Source organism: Hippopotamus amphibius, chromosome 8, assembly GCF_030028045.1.
Source record: "Hippopotamus amphibius kiboko isolate mHipAmp2 chromosome 8, mHipAmp2.hap2, whole genome shotgun sequence".
In the NCBI taxonomy this organism is placed as follows: domain Eukaryota; kingdom Metazoa; phylum Chordata; class Mammalia; order Artiodactyla; family Hippopotamidae; genus Hippopotamus; species Hippopotamus amphibius.
In genome coordinates this window covers 78,415,266-78,440,400 of record NC_080193.1, presented here as the reverse complement: position 1 = coordinate 78,440,400, position 25,135 = coordinate 78,415,266, and the positions used below count along the sequence as shown (strand labels likewise).

General features: G+C 39.9%; 1 protein-coding gene across 2 annotated transcripts in view; it reads left to right on the top strand.

Moving 5' to 3' along the window:
- Positions 1-25,135, top strand: part of FBXO36 (F-box protein 36) — a 75,577-nt gene that overhangs the window by 27,261 nt on the left and 23,181 nt on the right. For both annotated transcript variants that reach the window (XM_057745302.1, XM_057745301.1), the window contains exon 2: positions 18,514-18,622. In XM_057745302.1, coding sequence (XP_057601285.1) covers positions 18,514-18,622 — 109 coding nt within the window. The remainder of the gene's footprint in view (positions 1-18,513; positions 18,623-25,135) is intronic.

Sequence of the window (25,135 nt, the reverse complement as noted above, 5' to 3'; positions counted from 1 at the left end):
TTAGGTTCCAGTTGATCTGGTGGTTGAACGCTTCAGGCTAATCTTCACCATTGAAACAGGACTGGGAGTCTTTACAACTGATATATTATCTTTGCTGTTGTTACTTCTCTTGCCTGATAACACTTCGTTTCTCCATTCTTTTGTTGCCTCAAGATCATTGATGGCTAAGACCTGTTCAACGGCAAGCATTGTGGCCAGGCTTAGATCACAAAATGGCTTAGGCCCCAAATGGCTTTTCTTCTGTCCAGAAAGCCATGCCTGGTTCTCTTTCTCTGAGGACCCCCATCCTATCTGCTTACAGAGCTAGGGTATAGTAGGTTGAAAAGAGACGGGATGAGGAATTTGAGACAATGCACAGACAACAGTTTGAAAATCTCTGAAAAACAGGCGACGCAATGATGGCAGCCAACTGGAGGAAATTTTACATTACTTTGTCTAAAATGAATCTTAGCACAGAGCTTCCAGGAGCCATCCTGAGCCCTGGGACTGGGGAGCTGACAAGAGATACAGGACCAAGACCTTGTGTTAAAATCATAACCCAGGGACTTCCCTGGTGGCACAGTGGATAAGACTCCCTGCTCCCAATGCAGGGGGCCCGGGTTTGATCCCTGGTCAAGGAAATAGATCCCACATGCATGCCACAACAAAGAGTTCACATGCCACAACTAAGGACCCCTTGTGCTGCAGCTAAGGAGACAGCAAGTCACAACTAAGACCCAGTGCAACCTAATTAATTAATTAATTATTTTTAAAAATCGCAGCCCAAATGAAAAATCAAGAACAGAGTATGCAGGAGAGTGAAGGAGAGAAAGGGGATGTGTAGATAAGGTGAGCTGCACTGGAGGTCAGAAGTCAGAGACTAGAAGCCAGGAAAGATCTAGATTGTACAGCTTGTCAGGTGATTTTGCTCAATTCCAGTTTAGCTTAAGCAGAAAGAGCCTGGGTTGCTTTGGCCAGCTGTTAAACTTGAGCCCAAGAATATATATAAATATCGACATTAAAATTCACCTAAGCTTGCATTGGTCGTGGAGGTAACTCAGGAAAAGAACTCTTTGAATAAAATGTTTCCTTTAACCTTTTTTTCAAGAAAAAGCTTTTTCTCCCCAAGAGAACATTTGATAAAATATTTTAATTTTTGTACCTCATATAAATATTTTTAGGCATTGCTTTATCTTAAATTGTATATTTGGAAGTTTGTGTTATCACACCAGACGGTAGGCCAGACAAAACTTAAGGTTTAATTGAGGACTTTTCCTTGAATTTTTTTTCTTCTTTTCCTCCAATAACTGCTTTCCTCCCTTAAATCAGTTTCATTCCTAGCCTTAGGGGAGGTCCCCAAGACCAGGCTTTGATATGCAAGGGTGTAAGTTTTTAAATTTCAAAAGTCTAAATTTTGGATGGGGGAGGGAGACAAGTTTTTTGGCACAAGACAGTAGATTGGTTAGAATGTGCAGCGAGCCTGCCTCCCTATTCTCCAACCCAGCAAACCTCCCAGATTGTAGGTGGGAGAAGACATGCAGAGAAGAGGGAAGGAGGATTTAGATGCTGCTGGTCCACATGAAAAGTCCTTGGCCGTGTCCTTCCAAGCTGGTTTGGGGGTGAAAGTCAAAAACCTGGCAGACTTCCCAGGTAGATTGAGGCTCCAGGAGCTGAGCTGACCTCCACCCTCTACCTCCCCACTAGGTGAGGGATAAGAGAATCTGCTCAGAGGTCCAGGTGTCTCCCACTGCCAGCTCGTTGCAAGAGAGGGCAATGGCTGGACAGATATCACTCCCATCCCCCAGCCCCTCTGCCTCCTGCAGGACTCTGGGAGTCAGAGTCGCCTCCTACATTCACCAGTTGGGGGTGGGGTGGGGAACGTGTTGCTAAGAGGGGACTGGGAGGAGACTGATGCCGCCCTTAACTATTACCATGATAACCCAAGAACAGACAGGATGGAGGGTATCTCACCTATTGCCGGCTTGTAAATAATTGCATGGAGGACTCGTGTCTCCTCTGAAACTTGAACTCAGCCTCAAACAGAGAAGAGAAAGGTGCCAACCTTCCTCTTCTAGCAAGTCATGTGAGTGACAGACAAATAAGGTCTTTTACTGACTGTCATGGTGCAATAAAAGTGACTCACACTAAGTCTTGAAGAATGAGTTTTTTAGGAGGACAAGGCAGTGGGGGACACTCTAGGCACTGGACATGTGTAAATGCGTGGCAGTATAATCAAAACGTGGTGCTTCCAGACTACTCACTGGAGAGATGAGAAGACATGATACTGGTCAGGGAGCAGGATGCTGATCATTCAGAAGCCAGTTCCCCATTGTGTTTGCAAGCATCTTCTATGTGGAAGATGCATTGGACTGTGCAACCAGGATGGTCCAGACAAGAGCTTTCAAGGAGCTGGCTATAGAAAGCATACAGACATGAAAACAAATGTGTGAGTGAATATAATATCAAAGCATTTGAATCACGTGTTCATGATTGCTTTTTCGCTCTTATTCTCCCTTAAAATTTGCGGTTCAGCAGGAAAGCCTATTAGATGTAACCCCAGGGTGATAATATAAAACACAGGCACCGTTTGTCTCTAGCGAGCAGCTCAGCTTTAGGCTAGGATGCTAGGCGGGGACTTTGCTCACCACCTGCATGCTGAGAGGGCTACGTGGAACACGCTGAGTGAGAAGCAAAGCAGTTTACTGGCTCCCATGTCTCACCATCTGGCTGCTGAAGGGCTCAAATAATACCTACCCTGACCACTGTATTTAAAATGGAACCCACATCCCCCACCCGGTACTCCCTATTTTCTTTTCTTTGTTTACTTTTTTGGTTTTTGGTTTTTTTTTTAAATTTATTTTTTGGCTGCATTGGGTCTTTGTTGCTCTGCAGGCTTTCTCTAGCTGTGGCGAGTGGGGGCTACTCTTTGTTGCGGTGCAAGGGCTTCTTGTGGCTGTGGCTTCTTTTGTTGCGGAGCACAGGCTCTAGGTGCGTGGGCTTCAGTAGTTGTGGCACATGGGCTCAATAGTTGTGGCACACAGGCTTAGTAGCTCCACAGCATGTGGGTCTTCCTGGACCAGGGGTCAAACCCGTGTCCCCTGCACTGGCAGGTGGATTCTTAACCACTGCACTACCAGGGAAGTCCCAAGTCTTAGTTTATTCATCTATAAAACGTACAATGATACTGACCTCCTAGGGTTGCCATAAAGACTGGATAGGATAAAGCATAAGGCACCCCACATGTGGTTTAGGGTATGTACTTGATGAGATCTGTTATTATTTTCTCATTATCACTTTGCGAGCTGTGTTAGTTTGCTGAGGCTGCCATAATAAAATACCACGAATTGGCTGGCTTTAACAAGAGAAATTTATTTTCACATAGTTTTGGAGTCTGGGAAGTCCAAGATCAAGGTGTTGGCAAGTCTGGTTTCTCCTGAGGCCTCTCTCCTTGGCTGCAGATGGCCACCCTCCACCGTGTCCTCACATGGCCCTTCCTGTGTGCACGTGCATCCCTGGTGTCTCTTCCCCTCTAATAGGGACGTCAGTCCTATTAGGTTAAGGCCCCACTCTTATGACCTCATTTAACCCTAATTACCTGTTGAAAGGCCCTATCCCCAAATATAGTCACAGTGGGGGTTAGGCATTCAACATAGGAATTATGTTGAACACAAGTCAATCTGTAACAGATGCTAAGGAATTTTTAACAAAGTATATCCAATTTTGATATGCTTAATTTTAAGAAATATTTAATTCCCAGAAACAAAAGTACTTTACTGGTTATTTTTATTTTTATTTTTTTGACAAGCAGATAGGCACTGAAAGGGTATAGATGCCAGTATCTGGTAGCTGCTGTTCATTTTACAAACAAGAAGAAAGGAAACCAAGGGAAGAGGGAAATGTGGAGAGAACCAGAAAGAAGACACAGAAATAAAACTATGAAGTGATCCCTTACTGAGTGGCAGGGCTCTACCTGAAGATGCATTTGAAGAGAACAGTAAAGGAACAGAGGAAATATAACTAGCTCCCACTGGAGAGAAAGGGGAGAGAGAGAGAAAGAGAAACTGTATTTCTTTTCTTTTCTTTTCTTTTGACTGCACAGCATGCAGGGCCTTAGTTCCCCAACCAGGGATTGAACCCATGCTCCCTGTAGTGAAAGTGCAGAGTCTTAACCACCGAACCACCAGGGAAGTCCTGAGAAACTGTCTTTCTGATGGCAAATGTGCATCTAATGAAGAGAGAAACTGTCCGCTTCTTGGTCAGTTGGGTTTGAGGTTCCCCTCCTTCCTTGCCAGGGAACTAGGCATATTGCAGAGCAGAGCTACTTCTAACTAGACCCTGAGAAAGTTGGGGGAGATTTTTAAAATAAGTTTTTTTTTTTTTACCAGTAGATTACTATTTTGTACCAGAAGCAAAACCATAGACACCTTCCAATTGTAAACAGTAATTTTATAAAGAAGCAGCTTACAGGCTTAGGAGCAGGTACATCCCTAAATTCACACTGTGAAGTGGAGCCATAGACACCTAGGCCTTCCTACCTGCTTAGTCACTTTTCCAGCCCATATGTAGAAAGGTTTTGGCCAGAGGGTTCCAGATTGTATTATTTTTTCCAGGCATTGTTCCAGAATGCCTGGAAAAAATAATATTTTACTAATGCAAAATAAAAAAAATAAAAAAGAGAGAGAGAAAGAAAGAAAAGGCTCCACTTGCATCTATGTTCAGAGCTTTTTTTTTCTTGGTTTGATCTTATTGTTTGTAGAGTACTTTGAATTTCTTTGAGATTTCTAGCACACCATCTGGCAGACACACTTAGTGTTTTGGGGTCAGGCCTATGCAAAGTGTGTGTTAGAATTGACTGGCATAGCCTTGACTCACACTGCCTTCCTGCACTTGGGAATGGTCCCACTGTCTCCAGCCTTAGAAAATTGTGGATTTCATCAAGTTCTTTAACTGGAGCTGTAAGAGTGGATCTGTATGTCTTCTAAATCTAGGGAACTATATCTGTATTCTTGACCTGTCATGTTAACAAATTCCAGTAATAATTGGATAGGTAAGAAATATTAAAATGTATCTGGTACTCTCCTAAACCCATGTACACATATCAGTTTATGTTAATCCTCCCAGAAGATATGAACAATAATAGCAGGCAAACAGAGATTATGAACCCTGCCCAAGGCCACTCGCTAGTATGTCCTCAACTGGAATGTCCCTCTGGGTCCAAAACACGTGCTCCAATGTGCTTGAAGCTCCATTTGTGCCTTCACCAGTAGGAACTCAATGACATCCATCCACTTTGGTATGATGTTTGTGTTTTAACCTCTCATTACTTATATGACTTTTTTTCCCCCCCGATTCATAAGTACTCACATTGGATTTCTATTAGAAAAAATATTTAATATCAGTATATATAGTTTTCTTATTTATTCTCTTTCCTTTATGCAAAATATTGTATAAGTTTTGCTTTCAGAAAATCTACCTAGTGTGAGATTGTGTCTGAGGTGTAAACGGACAAGTCATGATAAGGAGAAAAATGACAGTAATCGTGAATTCTGTAGGACCTCCAATACAATCTATTGCAATAGAGCATTTTTTAATAAAGAATATTGCTTAAAGTTACATTTCTGGATCTCAAGACCTAGGAGAGGAAGCAAATCTAATAGCTACCACCTCTGTAGTGAATTTTCTTTTCTTTTTTTTCCTAAGATTTATTTTATTATTTATTATTTATTTATTTATTTATTTTTGGCTGCATTGGCTCTTCATTGCTGCGCTTGGGCTTTCTCTAGTTGCAGTGAGCGGGGGCTACACTTCGTTGTGGTTCACGGGTTTCTCACTGTGGTAGCTTCTCTTGGTGCAGAGCGTGGGCTCTAGGCGTGCGGGCTTCAATAGCTGCGGCGCATGGGCTAGGTAGTTATGGCTCACAGGCTCTAGAGCACAGGCTCAGTAGTTGTGGTGCACTGGCTTAGTTGATCTGAGGCATGTGGGATCTTCCTGGCCCAGGGATCAAACCCATGTCCCCTGCATTGGCAGGCAGATTCTTAACCACTGGGCCACCAGGGAAGCCCTGTAGTGAATTTTCAAGTCAAAATAATAGCTTCTGATCAGTCACCTCTAGAATTCTGATTCCAAGATTTCAGCCAGAGAATAAGGATGGTACTAAAGCACGCATAATCATTCTTAGTGTGGTGCTAACCCTGGTTCCTGTGCCATTTTATAACATGAAAATGGAATTATTATTATTTGTAAAGTAATACTTTTCCCATAAAATCTTTTAGTATTACTTTTTGCATTTATCATAATAGTCCATTTAGATTTTATTTTTGAATGTAGTTAGAGGTAGCAGTTTAAATTTATTTTTTTAGGTGGATGCCTTATTATATCAACACTATTTATTAAAGAAATCATCCTTTTCTTCCCAAATTGAAATAATACCTTTACCATACATTAGTTTTCCATATACATCGGATGCTACTTCTGAAATCTATTCTACCAGTATATTTGTTTATTAAATACAAATACCATACTATTTATTTATAATTGCCTTATATTAATTCTAATATATTGCAAGATATTATTCTTTTTTTCCCAAGATTTTCTTGGCAATTTTCACACATTTATTTTACAATATGAATTTTACAAAAATTTGTCCTCTTACCAAAATAAGAAAGTGAATTCTGATTGGTGTTGCATTAGGTTTATACATTAACTTGGGAAAGGTGAGTTTCTTTTTTTATGAAATTGAAATTTTCCAATCTTAGAATATGAAATGTCTCTCAATTTGCTCAGGTATTGGCATTAGGACCATTCGTAGAATTAAATAGCATTTTTCATTAGGTTCTATAACCTTTATGTTGATTATATTTGGGTATTTTAGTAATTTAAATTATTGTGTGTGGGGTATCCATTTCCTGTATCCATTCTAACTGCTTATATTATAAATATTATATAAATTATTTTAAGTAAAGCTATTTTATGTATATCTCATATCCAATCTATTAAATTTTCATGAATTCTAGTAGATTATTAGCTATCATCTCTATTAAAACACCTTCTCTTCCTTCCAGTTATTTTCTTATTTTATTGTACTAGCTAGAAAACCAAAAATACTGTTGAATAAAAGTGGCCTTGTTCCTGAGTTAAATGTTAAGACTTCAGTATTTTACCATTCAATATGATGTTTATCAGGTGTATGGGTTTGTATATATGTGAGTGTGTGTGTGTGTGTAAATAGATTTTATCATATTTAGGTAGTTTCATCCTATCACTATTTTACTTAGGATTTATATTACGAATGGCTACTGAATTTTGTCAGCATTTTTGGGCTTTGATTAGTCTAATCCTAGGATATTTTCTCTTTAATTTATTGATGCAGTGAATTATATTGATATTAAATATTAGGAATGTAGTTTAGCAAAATATATGAGTAAACTTCAAGCGTGGGAGGCCTTCTTAATATGGGAAACCCAAAAGCCATAGGGAAAAGATTTCAAGATTCAAATTTAGAAAAAAATGTTGGTAACTTCCCTGGCAGTCCAGCAGTTAAGACTCTGTGCTTCCATTGCAGGGGGCACAGGTTCAATCCCTGGTTGGGGAACTAAGATCCTGCTTGCTGGGTGGTGCAGCCAAAAAAAGAAAAAGAAAGAAAGAAAAAATATTACACTTCTGAAATGGTGTATACAGCATAAAAAATGTCAGTCGATGCCCTCTACCCTCATCATAGTGGTTGGGTGGCATAATGGTTGGCATAGCAGTTATAATGTGTTTGTTTTTCCAAGTGTATCATTTTACTTTTGTCTTTGCTGTGTTTTTTTTTTAATCAGCCTTATTGTTATGTTTTTAATGCAGTAAAAATTACCCTTTTTAGGTTCCATAAATTTGATAAATGTATCACCACCACCATAATAAAGATATAAAATATTTTCACCAACCCAAAAGTTTACTCATGTCCTTCTGCAGTCAGTTCCCGTTCCCACCCCCATCCCCTGGTACCACTGAGCTGATTTCTGTTCTGCCTTTTTCAACATGACAAAATGGAATCATACAGTATATCCGGTTCTTTTTTATATCTGGCTTCTTTCACTTAGCATAATGCTTTTGAGATCCAACCATGTTTTTGCATGTATAAGCAGTTCTATTTATTGCTGAGTAATTTTTTTTCATATGCATGTATTTATTTACCAGTTGATGGATATTTGGTTTTTTCCAATTTGGAGATATTATGAACATAGCTGCTGTAAACATTTCCATACAGGTCTTTGAAGACTTTGCCATGCAGAAGATTTTTATATTTATATTATCAAATGTATAAATCTTCTCTCTTCTGGGTTTTGAATTTTGAGACATAGTTAGAAAGATAATAAGAGAATTCACTATTTTGTTTTTTCCCTTCTAGTACTTGTATTGGGTTGGCCAAAAAGTTTGTTCATAAGATGTTATGGAAAACCCCGAACGAAGTTTTTGGCCAACCAAATATGTAATACTCATTTTTTTACATGCAGATCTTTGATCTATTTGGAATTTATCCTGGTGTGAGGCATAAATCAATTTTCTTTTTCCAAGTGGCCACCCAATAGTCCCCAAATTAATCTTTTAAATATGATTTAAGACACTATTTTACAATTATTTGTAATTGCTTATAATTTATTTCAAACGTTTTTAATTTATTACAATTATTTGTACTTATCACAAATATTCAATTAAACTTAGGAGTTAGAAACCTATTTTTCTTTAAACCCTCAAATACAATGTGCAAACCTAGTAAATTCAATTAGAAACCAAGCAATTTTGTATAAAAATTAAAAACACTCATTTTCATTGTTCTTTGATTAGTGTTTAATTAGCTTATACATCTAACGAATTGTAATCCCTTAAACATTTAAGCACTGTTTACAAAGAACCAAATTACCTTAAAATTATAACTTAAAGCCACAAAACATAAATCTAAGTTAAATTCTCATATTTAGATAACACTGACAAACGATTAAATCCTCTTAAGCATTTCAATCTATATCATGAATTTAATATACTTGGTTTTCTCAAGCACTTCTGAAATCTAAAGAGGCATAGTGACAAATCTAACAAAATCAAACCACATGTTTATCAAGCTGTAATGGAACAAACATAAAAATATAGATGATCAAATTCTTTTAAACGTTTAAACATATTAAAATCATTATAAATTTAATAGATATTCCTAAGTTTAAACCTTGACTACCAACTTAATCATTTGTATTAGCCTATGTATTTAAATTAAAATGACAAATATAGTATGTCAGATTCTCTACAGCATTTTAAACATCTTAAGGATACACAAAATGCAGCTTCTAGTTAAAGTACTATTATATATCTTCCCTCCTTCTGGCAACGCTGCTAAAACAACAATTATAGGGTTTTTCTAAAGTATAAACCCACAAAGACAAAGAAAATGGGAAAGGCGACAAAGGCAACAATTTTGCATGCTGCAAAGCAGATGACTTACTGGCAGCTGATTTCACAGCCCTTAAAAAAGCTGAATTCTAAGCTAGTGGTAGGGGAGTCAGGAAGTAATCAGATTTGCACCCCAAAACCTCAAAACAGGGTGGCTCAGGAATCGGAAGAAACAGATTCTTTTGAAAGCTAGAGTAAAAAAGGACCTGCAAACAGGAGGGATAGTTGACATCCTGTTTAAGATGTGGTTAAACTACCTTCTTCTTCATTCCCCACCCCACCCCCCTCTTTCTCCTCTGTACAACCAGCAACAGCCTTGCCTCACTCCCCAGAAGACCAGAAGTTTGGTCTCTGGAAGAGTAAAGTAGGGATACAATGGACTCAGGACCCCAGGCCACTGGGGACAGAGGAACTCAGGGCTGAATATGGCAAGGGATTAAGTGAAAATCCACATACTGAACTGGGAGACTCACTCTGACTTCCCAGTGGCTCACGGAAAGCTGAGGGCAGCCAGGTTTATACCCTCCAGGAAGAGAGCTGGAAGATTCTTCACCAGGCTGAGAAGAGATCTCAAGATGTTAATAGTCAAGGTCCTCCAACCAAAGAGCTTCAGCAGATCACCCTACGGTGAGGGCCTCCTCTAGACAAGCCCTGCTCAAATGCTCAGAGCTTCCAGTCAGCTTCCTAGCACCCTACTCCTGAATACACATGAACAGTGAAGAGTTATCAGGCTTTTGAGGAAAGCCAAAGCAAATGAACAACAACAATATATACAGGACATGTAATTTTGCAAAAAAAAAAGACAATGAACAAAGACAAAACAAAATACTCATCAGTAATATCCTCAGAAGAATAAGAAAGGTATTGTATCCATGAAACAAGAACAGCACACAATAAAAAAGAAACATTCAGAAAACTAAAAACAGCTTTTGGAAAATAAAAATATAATAGGAAAAATGAAAAACTCCATAGGCGTGTTGGAAGATAAAATCAAGAAGCTCTCCTAGAAAAAAAGAACCAGAAAATAAGAGATAGACAATAGAGGGGAAAAGATAATAAAAGAATTGGACCAGGATGTGCAAAGGAATTCCAAAAAAAATTATACAAGAAAATGTCCTAGACATGAAGTATCCCCAGATTAAAAGCTCTCACCAAGTACCCTGCAAAATGAGTGAAAAAAGATTCCTGCCAGGTATCTCAAGCAAAGTCCATTGAGGAGACAGAAACTATACTTATTTTACTGGGGACAATCTATTATTAAGAATTGTTAACTAATAGAAGATGGTTAACAACTTGAAAAGGGTAAAAGAGGGCAAAAACTTGCACACAAATGTTTATAGAACCTTTATTCATAATTTCCGGAAACTGAAAACAACTCAGGAGCCTAAACATCAAAGCAGCAGCTTGGAAGAAAACCCAGAAGCCACGGGAGACCACAGTTTGAATCCCGGATGCAAATGGGAGGGAGTGGGGGTGAATCTGAGATGTTTACAGCTTTCCCAAAGTGGACATCAGAAGGAGGCTAGCTCAGAGTAGATGCAGGGCCAGCTTGAGGGCCAGTACCTTATTGCTATTGTCACCGTGCTCTTGATGTCACAGAGATAATATTCTGAGTAAAACATTAAAGACTCAGATGCTGAATATGGGTAAGTTTTAGAAATACTTTCATCTGTTTATTTCACTTATATTTTCCCTTTTTAGATATACACAAGGGTAATATAAACTTATATTAAGATTAATGTAATACATATATTGCGTTAATATAATTTATAAAATTAATGAAGTACAGTTGACCCTTGAACAACATGGAGGTTAGAGGCACCAACCCTCCATGCAGTTGTAAATCCTTATATAACTTCACCATCTACCCACCATCTACCCACCATTGAAGGTTTTGCATCTGTGGAGTCACCCAATCACAGATCATGTAGTACTGCAGTATGTATTTAGTGAAAAAAATCTGCCTATATGTGGACCTGTGCAATTCAAACCTGTGTTGACCAAGGGTCCACTGTAATATAATTGTTAAAAATAGCCTAATAAAATACATATCTAGTGAAGGATAAAAGAGCTCTTTCAATAACTATAAACCCATTGTGTTTCAGTTTCCTTGACAGTGTTATTTCTACATGGTACTTAAAATGATGCTGTGGCATTCAATGGATGATGTATTAGATCCGGTGGACTGTGGCACTATTTCATATAAAAACACCTTCAAGGAAACACAGTGATGGTGCTCTGGCTCCTCCTCTCCACAATCTATTGGTTCTATCTCCCCTCTATTGGTTCTGTCTCCCCCAGGCGACAGTGTTGTCAACTCAGGCTGGCTCCCCTCATAGTCACAAAATGACTGTCGCCACTCTAGTGATCACATCAAAGCACAATAACCAGTGCCCCAAAGGGGCTGTGTTTCTCCCGTGAATGAAAAATGTCACCTGCCATATCAGTAAACAAAGGATGCTGCGACCATCAAGCCACTATAGCCACCCTAGATGGTGAGCCCTGAGGGAACTCAGGATGGAGACCAATGGGCTCTGCCAAGCCCTCAACCATGGCAGCCACCCCCAATGGTTGACACTGAGGGGATTCAGGGTGGGAAAGAAACAGTCTGGATACTGGCTCTAGATAGTGAAAGTGCATATCAAAGGAATGATTTCAATGAGCTCAGAATCGTGTATCTTGCCATACATAGAGAAGTGCTGAATTCCTTAACTTGAGATATCTGGTTTTCTTCAATTAGCAGTAGTCTTTTGATGTTCCAACTACCTGGTCTTTGTAACAAAATTCCTATATATTTTGGCTCCTCCTTTACCTCTTCAGAGCAGTTCCCAGATTTGAAGTCCTCAGAGAGTCTGCTGAATAAAACAATTCTCAACTTTTAGGTTGTACATTTTTTTTTTCAGTCAGCACTCATAAGTGATAAAATCTTTCCCAGAAGCTCCTGCAGATTTCTCCTGGTGTCTCATTGGCCAAAATTTTGTCACATGCCCATGTCCATACCAATCACTGACGGGGGAAAAACCTACCAGGAATGGCTTAGACCCATCATATCCCACCCCCTGGAACTAGAAGTGAGGCCCATGCACTGAGCACAGCAATGTAGAGGAGAGAGGTTACAGGACAAGTCAGGGTTCATGTAGGAAGGGCAGGTGGGCAAGTAAATGCCAGGTAGCAACCAAATCTGCCACTGATTCCTAATCACACCCACTGTGTTAGAGCACATTAATTTGACTCTCCAAGGGCAAATTCATTTCTGAATTCTTAAAGGAAGAAACATTTCAGTGTAGGCAGTTCTCCCTTATTACAAATTTCAGTGTGTTCCATTCTCATTTCAGCCTCAGACTCATCTTTCTCATAATAATAATGATGCTTTTATTCCTAATGTATAAAAATTGCTCCTATTCCAGAGGAAAATTTTCAATAGCTGAAAATCTAAGTTTTGCTCTGTTTAGACAAATTGAGCCAAACATAGACACATGAGGGAACACATATGATGCTGTGAATTGGGACCAAAAGCATATCATAATTGTTTATAGTTTAAATATGCAATGAAATAAATTATCTTCATAATTCATTTAAAAATGATCTTTTTATGTTTTGGTTTTGGAATGCCAGCCCTTTGTGAGTTTTGTGCAATATTTAAAGGTAAAATTACTCACAGTTTGCCCCTGCAATTCTTGCTTCTCCATTTCTCAGTAGAATGTTCAGATAACAAAACTCCTTCTTCACCAAATAAAAGATCTAATTTCATAAACTCTTCCTGACACAGTATCTCAACCCCACTCAGTAAAATCCCCTAATTATATATGATTTACAAAACAGGGAGAAATTTGATCTGATAGAATAACAGTAGTCTTCAGGAGAAAGCAAAAACAGTCGTGTGCTAAATTACAATCGTATTTCCTGGACAGGTGCTTAGAAAGATTCAGAATGCCCCATTTAGTATGCAGTATCTGGCAAGTCACCCTAATCCTTCATGAGCAACTTTGTTTATTATCTGGATAGATAGATGACTCTTTTTAATTATGCTGTTGAGAAAATATTTAAAGCAAAGAATATGCAATTCTTAATGGTTATTGATGATTAGAAAAGTCAAATACTGTATCAAGTCAGAGTGAAGAGCTGAAATAAAGATCCTTGAAGAATACAATTAAGAAAGCAGAACTTGGGAATTCCCTGACGGTCCAGTGGTTAGGACTCTGTACTTTCACTGTTGAGGGCCCAGTTCAGTCCCTGGTCGGGGAGCTGAGATCCCACAAGCTGTGTGGCGCAACCAAAAAAAGAAAAAAGAAAGCAGAAAAGCAGAACCTGATGAAGTATGATTGAATACTGTTAGATAGTTGATGAGAACAAACATAAGCTTCTGATCTGTAGGTATTTTGGGCTGAGTGTGTTATACATATGAAGAGCTGACCAGCAAGGGAACAAGAGGGAAAGAAAGAGGCAAGGATCCTCCTCCATGGAGCCCGTGGGCTGGCGTCTTGTGTCTGGCATCACGCTGGGACTTTGGATTTATCCCAGGTCATGCCTCCAAAATTCAGTGAGGTTGGCATCATAGTTGTTTCCATTTTGGAGATGAAGAAACTGAGGTCACAAGAGATTAAGAGATTTGCCCAAGGTAAATGCAAGAGATCAGGGTTTAAACCCAGACCCTTCTAACACTAGAGTCTCTGCTTTTGTCCCAGCAGCAGGATTTTAGAAGGGTAGTCACAGTTTCCCCCCACTCCCCGGGGGACTGGGGTTGGGGTGTGTATTGTCCAAATAAACTCAAATGCTGGGATGCCCACTGGGCCCACCTTTTCCCAGTACCCCCTGCAAGGCTGCCTCACGAGTCCCTCTCCTATTGGGAAAAGGTCTTAAGATCTGGGTACCTTCACTGGATAAATGACAAATACCTCATCATCTTGCCTTAATAATTTGTGCAGAAGAGATGTCAGGAGATTAGTGAGGAATCTTAGACCTCTCTTTTAAAAGTAAGCTCAATTTAAAAGTAAGCTCAATTTTCAAATTTATTAAAACGATCCACTGGAAATATATAAAAAATCTTAAAATATGCTGAATTTAAATAAAGACTTTTAAAAGAATTCTCATGGGTCACATGATTTCTATTAAGACACCAAATGATGGTGTGTGTCCTATAAGGAGGCTGACCACCTGCCCTTCCTGGAGAGGGTATGAAAGAGAACTAGACTCTTTCTAGGTCAGCCTTTGCCTGGGCAAGAGATGCTGGGGCGGGTTATTTCACTCGTCTGCGGTCGGCTTCTTCATCCATAAAAAGACAGTCACGCACTGCTCACAGGTATTTGGGATATTGACAAAACCCGTGTTCCAACCAGATCTGAACAGTCTCAAAACCCCTGGGAAGCTCCTCTGTGGCTTTTCTCCTGGGCAGGATTGTTCATTAACAAAACACTCACAGCTGATAAGAAGATGTTCAAAACAGTATTTACAGATATTTAAGGTTTTTAAAAGAGAGATAAATATATAACAATAATGTTCTATTATTATGACTTACAATAAGCTAACACCATGAGAGTTAGTACCCAATTCACAAATATTTGGGGGATACACCCTAGCTTCCTTCAAGCTGTATCTGTCATGTGAAATAGTTGCATTTACTGCCAAGCTAATGTTCCTTCCCCACCGCACATATAAATATTTTCCTTTAAATATTTGGAGCAGTGGTATATACACTTCTGAGCCTTTTAACAAATGATGATTAACATTGATCTATATTGTTAATCATTTCTTCACAAATTATTTTATTGGCCACAGAGTATTCCATCATCTAAATGTGCTATGAATATTTTACTAGTCCCAACTATTGGACTCTTAGGTCAGCACTGATTTTTCACTATTATAATCAACCTATGACAAACATTCTTATATAAAAAATGTTGTACACATCTCTGATAAATTCCTTAGGGGTAGAAAGTCTGGGTCAAAGGGCATGGATGACTTTAAAGTTTTTGCTAGATATTGCCAAGCCAATTTACACTCTTCCCAATGGGTATTAAGGGACTCTTTTTTTTTTTTTGTCCTCACCAATATTGGGTTTTGTTACTTAAAAAAACCCTGTAATTTGAGAGACAATAAGTATTAGAAAATATCTGCCTAGTATGCTTTTGGTTTAATAAGTACAGTATATAGGACATAATAGAGTCTTGACTAGGCTACGTTGTGCTTCTGAGGAGCAGATTTCTGTGTACTGCTCTGCAGAGGTGGTCTGATGAGTTGTAGTGTGCAGGTTATACATAAAGAAAGCTCTGTGACTCACAACAGACCCTGGGTGTGTGAATCAGGAGTGAGGAGGCTTAGATTCTGGTTCTAGCCAGTCGTGTTTCCTTAGGCAAGTGTTATATTCTCAGGCATTTACCTTAAATACCTCAGAGGAGCCAGTAGGATGCTTGTCTGTGTGTGCAAGGTAACCTGAGTCTGTGCCCTGAGGAGTCTCCCTCCAGAGGCCATTACAGCAAGGACTTCAGATTTGGCCTTCTAAATCAGTACAAGAGGGTTAATTAATTAGCAGAAGGAATGTCAGAAATAATTTTTAATTGGTGAAGTGGAAGATGTGCAAGATACGAGGCTGACGAGTAAGATTGTACAAGTGTCTCTCGGCTTTCTTTGGAGCAAAGTAAGAAGTGAGCTCAGTAACCAGATGTGTCTGGAGTTGCACCCTGTCTAGAACTCCATACATTCCCAAAGCTTCCCCTTAACCCACGATTTATTTGCTTGATCTGGCTAGAGGGGTAGTTGATTAGGTCATTATAGTTTAGGTGCACCTGCCCCAGAGAGAAGTTTTGCTGTGAAGGTTCCTATAGGGTGCCAAGGTGGATGGCAGGGGGACACTCCACTGAACTTCCAGAAACCTGTTTCAGACTCCTGTGGGGTCTTTATTCTGTCAGAATTCAATTGCAATATAACATCTGGTAGTGTGATTGTAGGGGGGGACACCTATCACTTTTAACGTAACCTCTTTGAAATATTTTCCTCATTTATATGAGTCACAGGAAATGGGATAAATTACTTCTGACTTCCCAACTAGTTCTAGAAGTTCTAGATTATGCATGTAAAGAACATAGCATTCGATTCAGACTACCTGGCATTTTCACCCAGTAGAAAGGAAATATTATTTGTAATTTTTAATTATAATAGAAGGAAATGAAAAGGAAACAAAGTGCAGAGAAATTAAATAAATGGGCTAGGTCTGTCTTTGCTCCAAAATTCATGCTCTTTCTACTGTAACACCTGATACCCTTTTGTTATTGATTGAATTGTGTCCCCCCCCCCCCCAAAGACCTATGTTGAAATCCTAACACTTAATGTAACTGTATTTGTAGATAGGGCCTTTCAAGAACTAGTTAAGGTTAAATGAGGTCATAAGGATGGGGCCCTAGTCCAATATGACCAATGTCCTTATAAGAGGAGGAAGAGACACCAGGGATGCAGATGCTCAGAGGAAAGGCCATGTGAGGACACAGCAAGAAGGCGGCATCTGCAACCAAGGAGAGAGGCTTCAGGAGACATCAAACTTGCCAACACCTTGATCTTGGATTTTCAGCTCCTAGAATTGTGAAAGAATAAATTTTTGTTGTTCAAGCCACCCAGTCTGTGGTATTTTTTTATGGCAGCCCTAATAGACTGATATACCCTTAACTCTGCAGAGATAGGGCAGAAAGATGCTTAAAAGGGAGATGTTGGTGAGCCCCATGCTGAGAAAAAACAAAAGTGGCAGGCTAAGGGATTTTCTGAAAGGACTCAGCCACCACAATTTTCTGAGATTATGGAGTTTTGTAACCTACATACATATTTTCCCCCTCAGCTCCTGTAGAGATTAGCGACAAAATCTAAATGAAAAGCACCCTCTAGTTCATCCAACAAGTATTTATTGAGGACCTGCTTTCTGTTGGGCAGGATGCTAGGTAAGATGGCTTGAAGAGTCTCTTCCCTCCTGAGAGAGAGTTTCACCATCTTTCAGACATCAGGAATGGGGAGTGGCTGGGGAGATGGAAGGGAGAGGGCTTCAGGAGATGGTGCGTAGTTGGGGGCAGTTCTAGAAGGGGAGGAAAGCTGGCGGAGGCCCAGGCCTACAGGCAAGGGGAAAGGAGTGAGGAGGAACAGAAGTTGTGCAGTTCACTGGGGGGATGGGGCTTCCCAGACCCAGCACCAAGAAGGGCCTCGGGAAGGAGGTGGAGAACCGATAGAGACCAGGGAGTGGCCCAAGGAGGTGCACCCAGGACCTGTGAGGACCAAGAGGAGTGCTGGGTGGACAGAGATGGGGGAGAGGAAACTAAATAAAGGGAGGCCTCTTAGCAAGTTTCACCTACTTAAAAATTTTGCCTTGGGTAGAGCCTGAACTAATTTTAACCTTACGTGGTAATGCCAGCAAGAGAAGAACCCAGAACTAGGAAGTCAACCAGTTTCTCAGCATCGTCTGTCTCCTTACTCATCTTTTCCCTGGGAGCCCTAGGGCAGAAAGAGTTTGGTTGACACTGCTATGAAATCAACATAGAACCTAAGTGCAGTCCATACCATGGAAATGAGATTTGCTTCTGATAAACCCAAATGCCCATAAAAATCATATGTACTATCAGCCGATCCTTACTAAGAAGTGTCCTGGGTAATGATACTTTGATGCGTCAATCAAGGCATAATGGTGATTTTCCTGGCTCTGTCCAAGTACCTGTCGCTCTCCTTGAGAAAAGCATCCACTCCTCATGTTTGCGCTGTAGACAGGCAAGGGAGGAGGAGAGCCAAGTGATTACTTTGAAATTGGCTCCGGAAGGTAAAGAATCTCTATTCTCAGAGACCCTCGAGAAACAGTTAGCCATTCGGCTCTGAGTGATTTAACATGCATTGACTTGATAGAGTTTCAAAATTCCTTCCAGCACTTTGGTTTTGTGCCCCTAATCTCTAAGGAAAATGTTCACTGATGTACAGACCTCACTTCTAATTTGATGTGATGCCAGTTTTTGAAGTTATATCTGATGTTGGACACGTAGCCTCACGTACCTTACGTGAAAGTGATTTTTTAAAACCCCAGACCTAAATGCGGCTGTTAGTATTGAAATCAGTTTTAATTCATCTCACTTTCTATCTGTTCAATCACAGGTAATTTTTAGATGGTGGAAGATCTCTCTGAGGAGTGAGCATCGAACAACAAAACCTGGAGAAACAAAAGAAACCCATGAAGACTTCCTAGAGAATTCACAGCTTCAGGGTAAGGAAGGGAGCATGTCATGTACTTACTACTTTTAAGTTCTCTTTAGTTAATGACAGATTTTGCCAGTGACATATCAAATATCTCATTATGTGAAACATCAATATGTAGTTACATACTGGATATAACTGATATGATAGAACATTGGGTTCTTAAAAGACAGAAAATTGTTAACATATCCTGAAATTTCTTTTGGAAAAAAAATCTTTAAACATTTAAGTTTCCAGGTTAACATGTAGATTTCATTAATAATCTTAAATCAGGTAGTAAATACAATTTTTTGCCCTAATATCTAATTAAAACAGGTTTCTTTTAGTTAAAAATACATGAAAAAATTATTCAAAAACATAATCAAATTATCAAATCCTTGAATTATTATGCATTTTGGCATTCATTTAAAATCTCTACCATTTCTTTTACTATCAAGGTTTGCATGAGAAGCAGTCAATCAAGGAGCACTTGGACTTAATAACAGAAATTGCCCTTCAATTTCCCCTTTGCTTTTTTCCTCCTCAATGTGAAAATTTCAAACATAAAATGTAGACAGAATGTTTTTAAAAAAATTCCCATGTACCCATAACCCAGTTAAATTGGGCCAGAAATGTGCACAAGCCTAGTGTTCCCACTGGATTATTTTGCAGTGAATCTTAGTTCTTTCACATCGATTCATCCTCAGCTATTTCAGTATGTGTCTCTGAAAGGACTCTTTTTAACCTCTTTAATAATTATTCCTTAATAATAAAATTTTAAAGCTAGAAAGCACTTTAGAGATTTTCTTTTATTAGGAGTAGTTAACAATGTTATTAATATTAATATCAAACACTTTCATATACATGTTCTCATTTTACTGTTTAATATTCTTGTGGAATAAATAGTATTACCCCCATTTCTCAAATGAGATTCAGAATGGATGTGACTTTCCCAGATTCTACAGCTGACTACTGACATTGCCAGACCTAAGCATTGGAATAGAAAAAAAAGATATTTTTAAAAGGCAAACTCTGGGAGGACCTTTGGTAATCAGTGTTCTTGAAGTCTTTCTATTATTTAACATTATAGGATGTAATAGTTGTTTTTGTTTTGTTTTGTTTTGTTTTTTATAAATTTATTTATTTATTTATTTTATTGGCTATGTTGGGTCTTTTTTGCTGTGCGCGGGCTTTCTTTTAGTTGCGGTGAGTGGGGGCTACTCTTCGATGTGGAGCGCAGCCTCCTTATTGCCGTGGCTTCTCTTGTTGTGGAGCATGGGCTCTAGGTGCATGGGCTTCAGTAGTTGCAGCACATGGGCTCAATAGTTGTGGCACATGGGCTTAGCTGCTCCGCGGCATGTGGGATCTTCCTGGAGCAGGAATCGAACCCATGTCCCCTGCATTGGCAGGTGGATTCTTAACCACTGTGCCACCTAGGAAGCCCAATAGTTGTTTTTTTAAGGGAAAGAGTAGGTTTGGCTTGATTTTGCTTCCTTAAATAGTTAAACATCTGGATTAACTGCCCTCAGTTTTGGATATTGTACACATTTTATTTCATTAACTCCTTTGTAGAAAGTATATATGAATTTCCTTATCAGCTTGCAAAGAACTATGCTGAAGAAAGACTGTCCACTTTTGATTCAATAAAAATCCAGGCAGGCCTTACTTATTTAATTGTGGCACAGACAGGCTTCTGCATAGTTATAAAGTACTTCTATAAAACACATTTCATTTTCAAGTTAGGCTCAATTTTATTTTCTAAGCACAGTAATACCTAATCCAGAGCTATATGTCTAGGGAGTGCTGAATATTCTTTGACAGACCTTGGAATTTTCTGGTTGACTTTGACAAAAACCTGGAGATGCGGGTTTGGGCCAGAGAGATGGGAGGTGATCGTCTTTGGAGTAGAGGCTTAAGGGCCAAACCCTCACCTGTCTCTTGCTGCCCCAGGCATCTCCAACACCCTTGCCCCCTAATAAAACACTGGGGATGAGGGTGGGGCAACATCAGCTTCAGTTCGAACACTTGTGGGTTTCCTGATCCTGGAAGAAGAAGCAATAAACCTGGAATTTAAGGGTCTGACAGAGGCCTGGCTTCCTGCTGGCGCCCCTCCCACCTGGAGAGAGGAGAGTTGAGGAATTCAGTCGAGGAATACACCCAAACAGCCTTTTAAAATTGCAGTTTTGAGAGCTGCAGTCTCACTGCCAGGAACAGCACAGAGATATCAAATTAAATCGACCTGGCAAGTTCAAAGGCGTCTATGTCTCACTTTGTAGACTTCCTACAGCACTGGAGTCTTGGCAGAGGGAAAAACTCCAGGCAATACTGTTGTTCCTCCTCCTTGCCCTGGGGTTCTTAGGGAATCCCTCGGAACCCCTCAGAAAGCCCAGAAGAGGGGTCTGCTGTGGCAGAGTGGGGCTCAAGGCTCAGCGGCCAGGTTTGAATCTCTGCTGCCCCTGCCTGGCTGTGTAACCCCCTCTTGTGAGCCCACTTCCTCCTCATATCAGGGGGTCAAATGCTTACTTGATGTGGTCTCCGTGAGCTTTCAGTGACCTGACACGGGAAAGGGACCTAGCACGATGGATGGTGCAGCATCTGCTCTTGATCATCATTTGCTGTTGTTAAGTATATGACGTTTAGGTTTATTTTTTTCCTATCCCCTCCTTATCATATTCTCAAGATCCCCCCAAAGTATTCTCATCCAAAGATCTTCTCCTGCTGACACCCTAAACACCAGCAGCACGTTTCTAGAAATCTGGGTCAGTCTTGGTGTCAGTCTCGACAGAGGACCAGGACCATGTTCTCTTGCTTCCTTGGCCTCTCAGCAGCACTAGATCAGTGGTGTGACGTCTGCCCTCCAGGGGGACCTCCCTCTTTGGTCCTCCCCCTGCGTCACTGGTGTCTTCTCCATCTCCTTGCTGGGTCCCCTTCATCTCTCCAAATCTAAATGTTGGGGCCTGGGGTTCATCTCTTGTGCCTCTTCTTTTGTCAGTCTTGTACTTACTCCCTGGAGGATCTGATGGAGGCTCTGGCTTTAAATGCTGCCCATAAGGGGACAAGTCCCAAATTGGTATCTCCAGCCTGCATCTCTCCCAGAAACTCCACACTCAGATATTTATCTAGCTGCCCCCTTGACATTGCCGCTAGGGTATCTAATAGGCTCTCAAAGGTAATGTGTCTAAAAATAGCTCCTGATCCTCCCCTTGCCAAAATACGGCCCCAAATCCTAAAGTTATCCTTTATTCCTTTCTTTCTTGTACATGTCAGGTCTAATCCATCAACAGAACCAGAATCTGAACTGTGTTTCTCTGTGCGCATGCCCCTCCCTGGGGTCTCTCTGTGTGTCCAACTTTCCTCTTCTTATAAGAATACGAGTCAGTCTGGGGGACTTCCCTCGTGGTCCAGTGGTAGAGAATCCACCTTCCAATGCAGGGGACAAGGGTTCGATTTCTGGTCAGGGAATTAAGATCCCACATGCCGCGGGGCAACTAAGCCCTCAAGCCACAACTACGGAGCTCACGTGCTCTGGAGCCTGCATACTCCCACGAAAGATCCTGCATGCCTCAGTGAAGATCCCATGTGCCACCAACTAAGACCCTAGGCAGCCAAAAAAGGAAAAAAAAAAAAATACCAGTTAGATTGGTTTGAAGCCCACCTAATTACCTCTTTAAAGACCCATCTCCCGATACAGTCACATCCAAAGATACTGGGGTTTAGGACTTAAACATATGAATCTGGGGGAGGTGAGGAGGACACGATTCAGCCCATAACAAAATGGTACTTTCCATGTAGAGAATGTCCTGTAATCTGTAAGCAGAGTGTATCTTTATTAAATTAACAACTAATGATTACATTGGTTTCTCATTGCTGATATAACAAATTACCACAAATTTCGTCTTAAATGATAAAAATGTATCATCTTACATTTCTGGAGTACCATTGGGCTAAAATCAAAGTGTTGGTAGGACTGTGTTCTTTCTGGAGTCTTTAGGGGAGAATCCATTTCCTTGCCTTTTCCGGGTTCTGGAGGCTCATGGCCTCTTCCTTCACCCTCAAAGCCAGCAATGGCCAATCCAGTCTTCCTCACCCTGACCCTGCTTCCAGGTTCACATCTCCTTCTCTGACCCTTCGGCCTCCCTTTTTTCCTTCTAAGAATCCTTGTGCTTACATTGGGCCTACCCAGTTCATCCAAGATTATCTCCCTATTTCAAGATCTGTAATCACATCTGCAAAGTCCCTTTTGCCATGTAAGATCACAGGTTCTGGAGATTAAGATATAGGACATCTGAAGGGGAGGGGTAGCAGCATTATTCTGCCTACCACAATGATATGTCACAACAACCTAAATGGTAAAAATTGAAAACATTGCTGATTTTTTTTTCCAGATTTGTATTTTTATTTATTTTTTATTTTTTGGCTGTGCCACGTGGCATGTGGGATCTCAGTTCCCTGACCAGGGATGGAAACTGCGTCCCCTGCATTGGAAGCACAGAGTCCTAACCACTGAATTGCCAGGGAAGTCCCAGATTTGTATTTTTAAAAGACAAATCATATATTTATTATTATTTTTTAAGAACTTTTATTGAGATATAATTGACATACAATAAACTGCATATATTTAAAGTGTACGATTTGATATTTTTTTCTTGTTAGTAATGTGTATATGGCAATCCCATTCTCCCAATTCATCCTACTCCAGCAACCCCCCCCCCCCACCTTGGTGTTCATATGTTTGTTCTCTACATCTCTGTCTCTATTTCTGCCTTGCAAACTGGTTGATCTGTACCATTTTTCTAGATTCCGCATATATATGTTTTATAGGATATTTGTTTTTCTCTTTCTGACTTACTTCACTCTGTATGACAGTCTCTAGGTCCATCCATGTCTCTACAAATGTCCCAATTTCGTTCCTTTTTACGGCTGAGTGATATTCCATTGTATATATGAACCACGTCTTCTTTATCCGTTCATCTGTCGATGGACGTTTAGGTTGCTTCCATGACCTGGCTATTGTAAATAGTGCTGCAATGAACATTGGGGTGCATGTGTCTTTTTTTTTTAATAAATTTATTTATTTAATAGGCTGTGTTGGGTCTTTTTTTGCTGTGCACAGGCTTTCTTTTAGTTGCGGTGAGTGGGGGCTACTCTTTGTTGCGGTGCGCGGGCTCCTCATTGCCGTGGCTTCTCTTGTTGCGGAGCATGGGCTCTAGGTGCGTGGGCTTCAGTAGTTGCAGCATATGGGCTCAGTAGTTGTGGCTCACGGGCTCTAAAGCTCAGGCTCAATAGTTGTGGTGCATGCGCTTAGTTGCTCCGCGGCATGTGGGATCTTCCTGGACCAGGGATCGAACCTGTGTCCCCTGCATTGGAAGGTGGATTCTTAACCATTGCGCCACCTAGGAATCCCCCTGCATGTGTCTTTTCGAATTATGGTTTTCTCTGGGTATATGCTGAGTAGTGGGATTGCTGGGTCATATGGTAATATTATTTTAAAAGTCATCCATACATCACAAAGTGTAGAGAACTGTTAGCATGGCAATTAAGAGTGTTGCTTAATATAGACTACCTCTAGTCAATATTGGCTCCAAATCCACTAGGGATGTAAACCTGGGCAAATTATTTGATCTCTTTGGATCTCAGTTTCCCCAACTGTTGATAATGGAAATAATAATAGCATCTACCTCATAGGGTCCTTATGAAGATTAATTGAATGAAGTGCTTAGAATATGCCTAGCATATAAGAACTCAGTAAATTCTAGCTTTTACAGGTTTTTAAAATTTTAAAAGTGAAAATTTCTTCTCTCTTCCTCCAAGCACCATTCCCCAAGGATAACTACTGTAAATAGCTTTATTTGCATTTGAATTCTTTCTGTTTTGGATTATGTGTGTGTTTGTTTACAAAAATAGAATCTTTACATAATAAAGAAATCTTTTAAAAAATGGAATCTACTTCTTTGTTTTTGCACTTAATATATTGTGAACATTTTTCTGTTAGCATACATAAAGACATACCTTGGTCTTTTCTAAGACTGTATGGTATTCCATTGTACAAATACACAATCTTCAATTGATGGGCATTTTCAAAATCCTTTAGGTACATTCTGGGACATATTTATTTTTGTACAATTATGTGAGAATGTCAATAACATACATTCTTAGTCATGGAATTCCTAGGTCCAAAATTTTAAATTTTGATAGGTATGGGGTATTTTATTTGAGAGATAAATTCTTGAAAACCTTGTGTAAGTCAAAGTTAACTTGACAAAGATGCTATTTCTGTTAAGCAGCTTGAGTAGCCCTGTCAAGGAAGTAGCACAAATGCCATCTACGACTCATTCGACCTCTATAATTATGCCAACTTTATGCTACTTTTGAAAGAATTTTTTAAATTGAGTGATTTACATTATTTCAACATTTGTTCATAAAAAGACTTCATTAATATTTTCATGTCACCATATTTCAATTTTGAGTAATTAAGAGCTTACATAAAAGGCCAGCACTTCGCTATACTCACAAATTGCTCTCCCCAAAAGTGCTATATTAAATA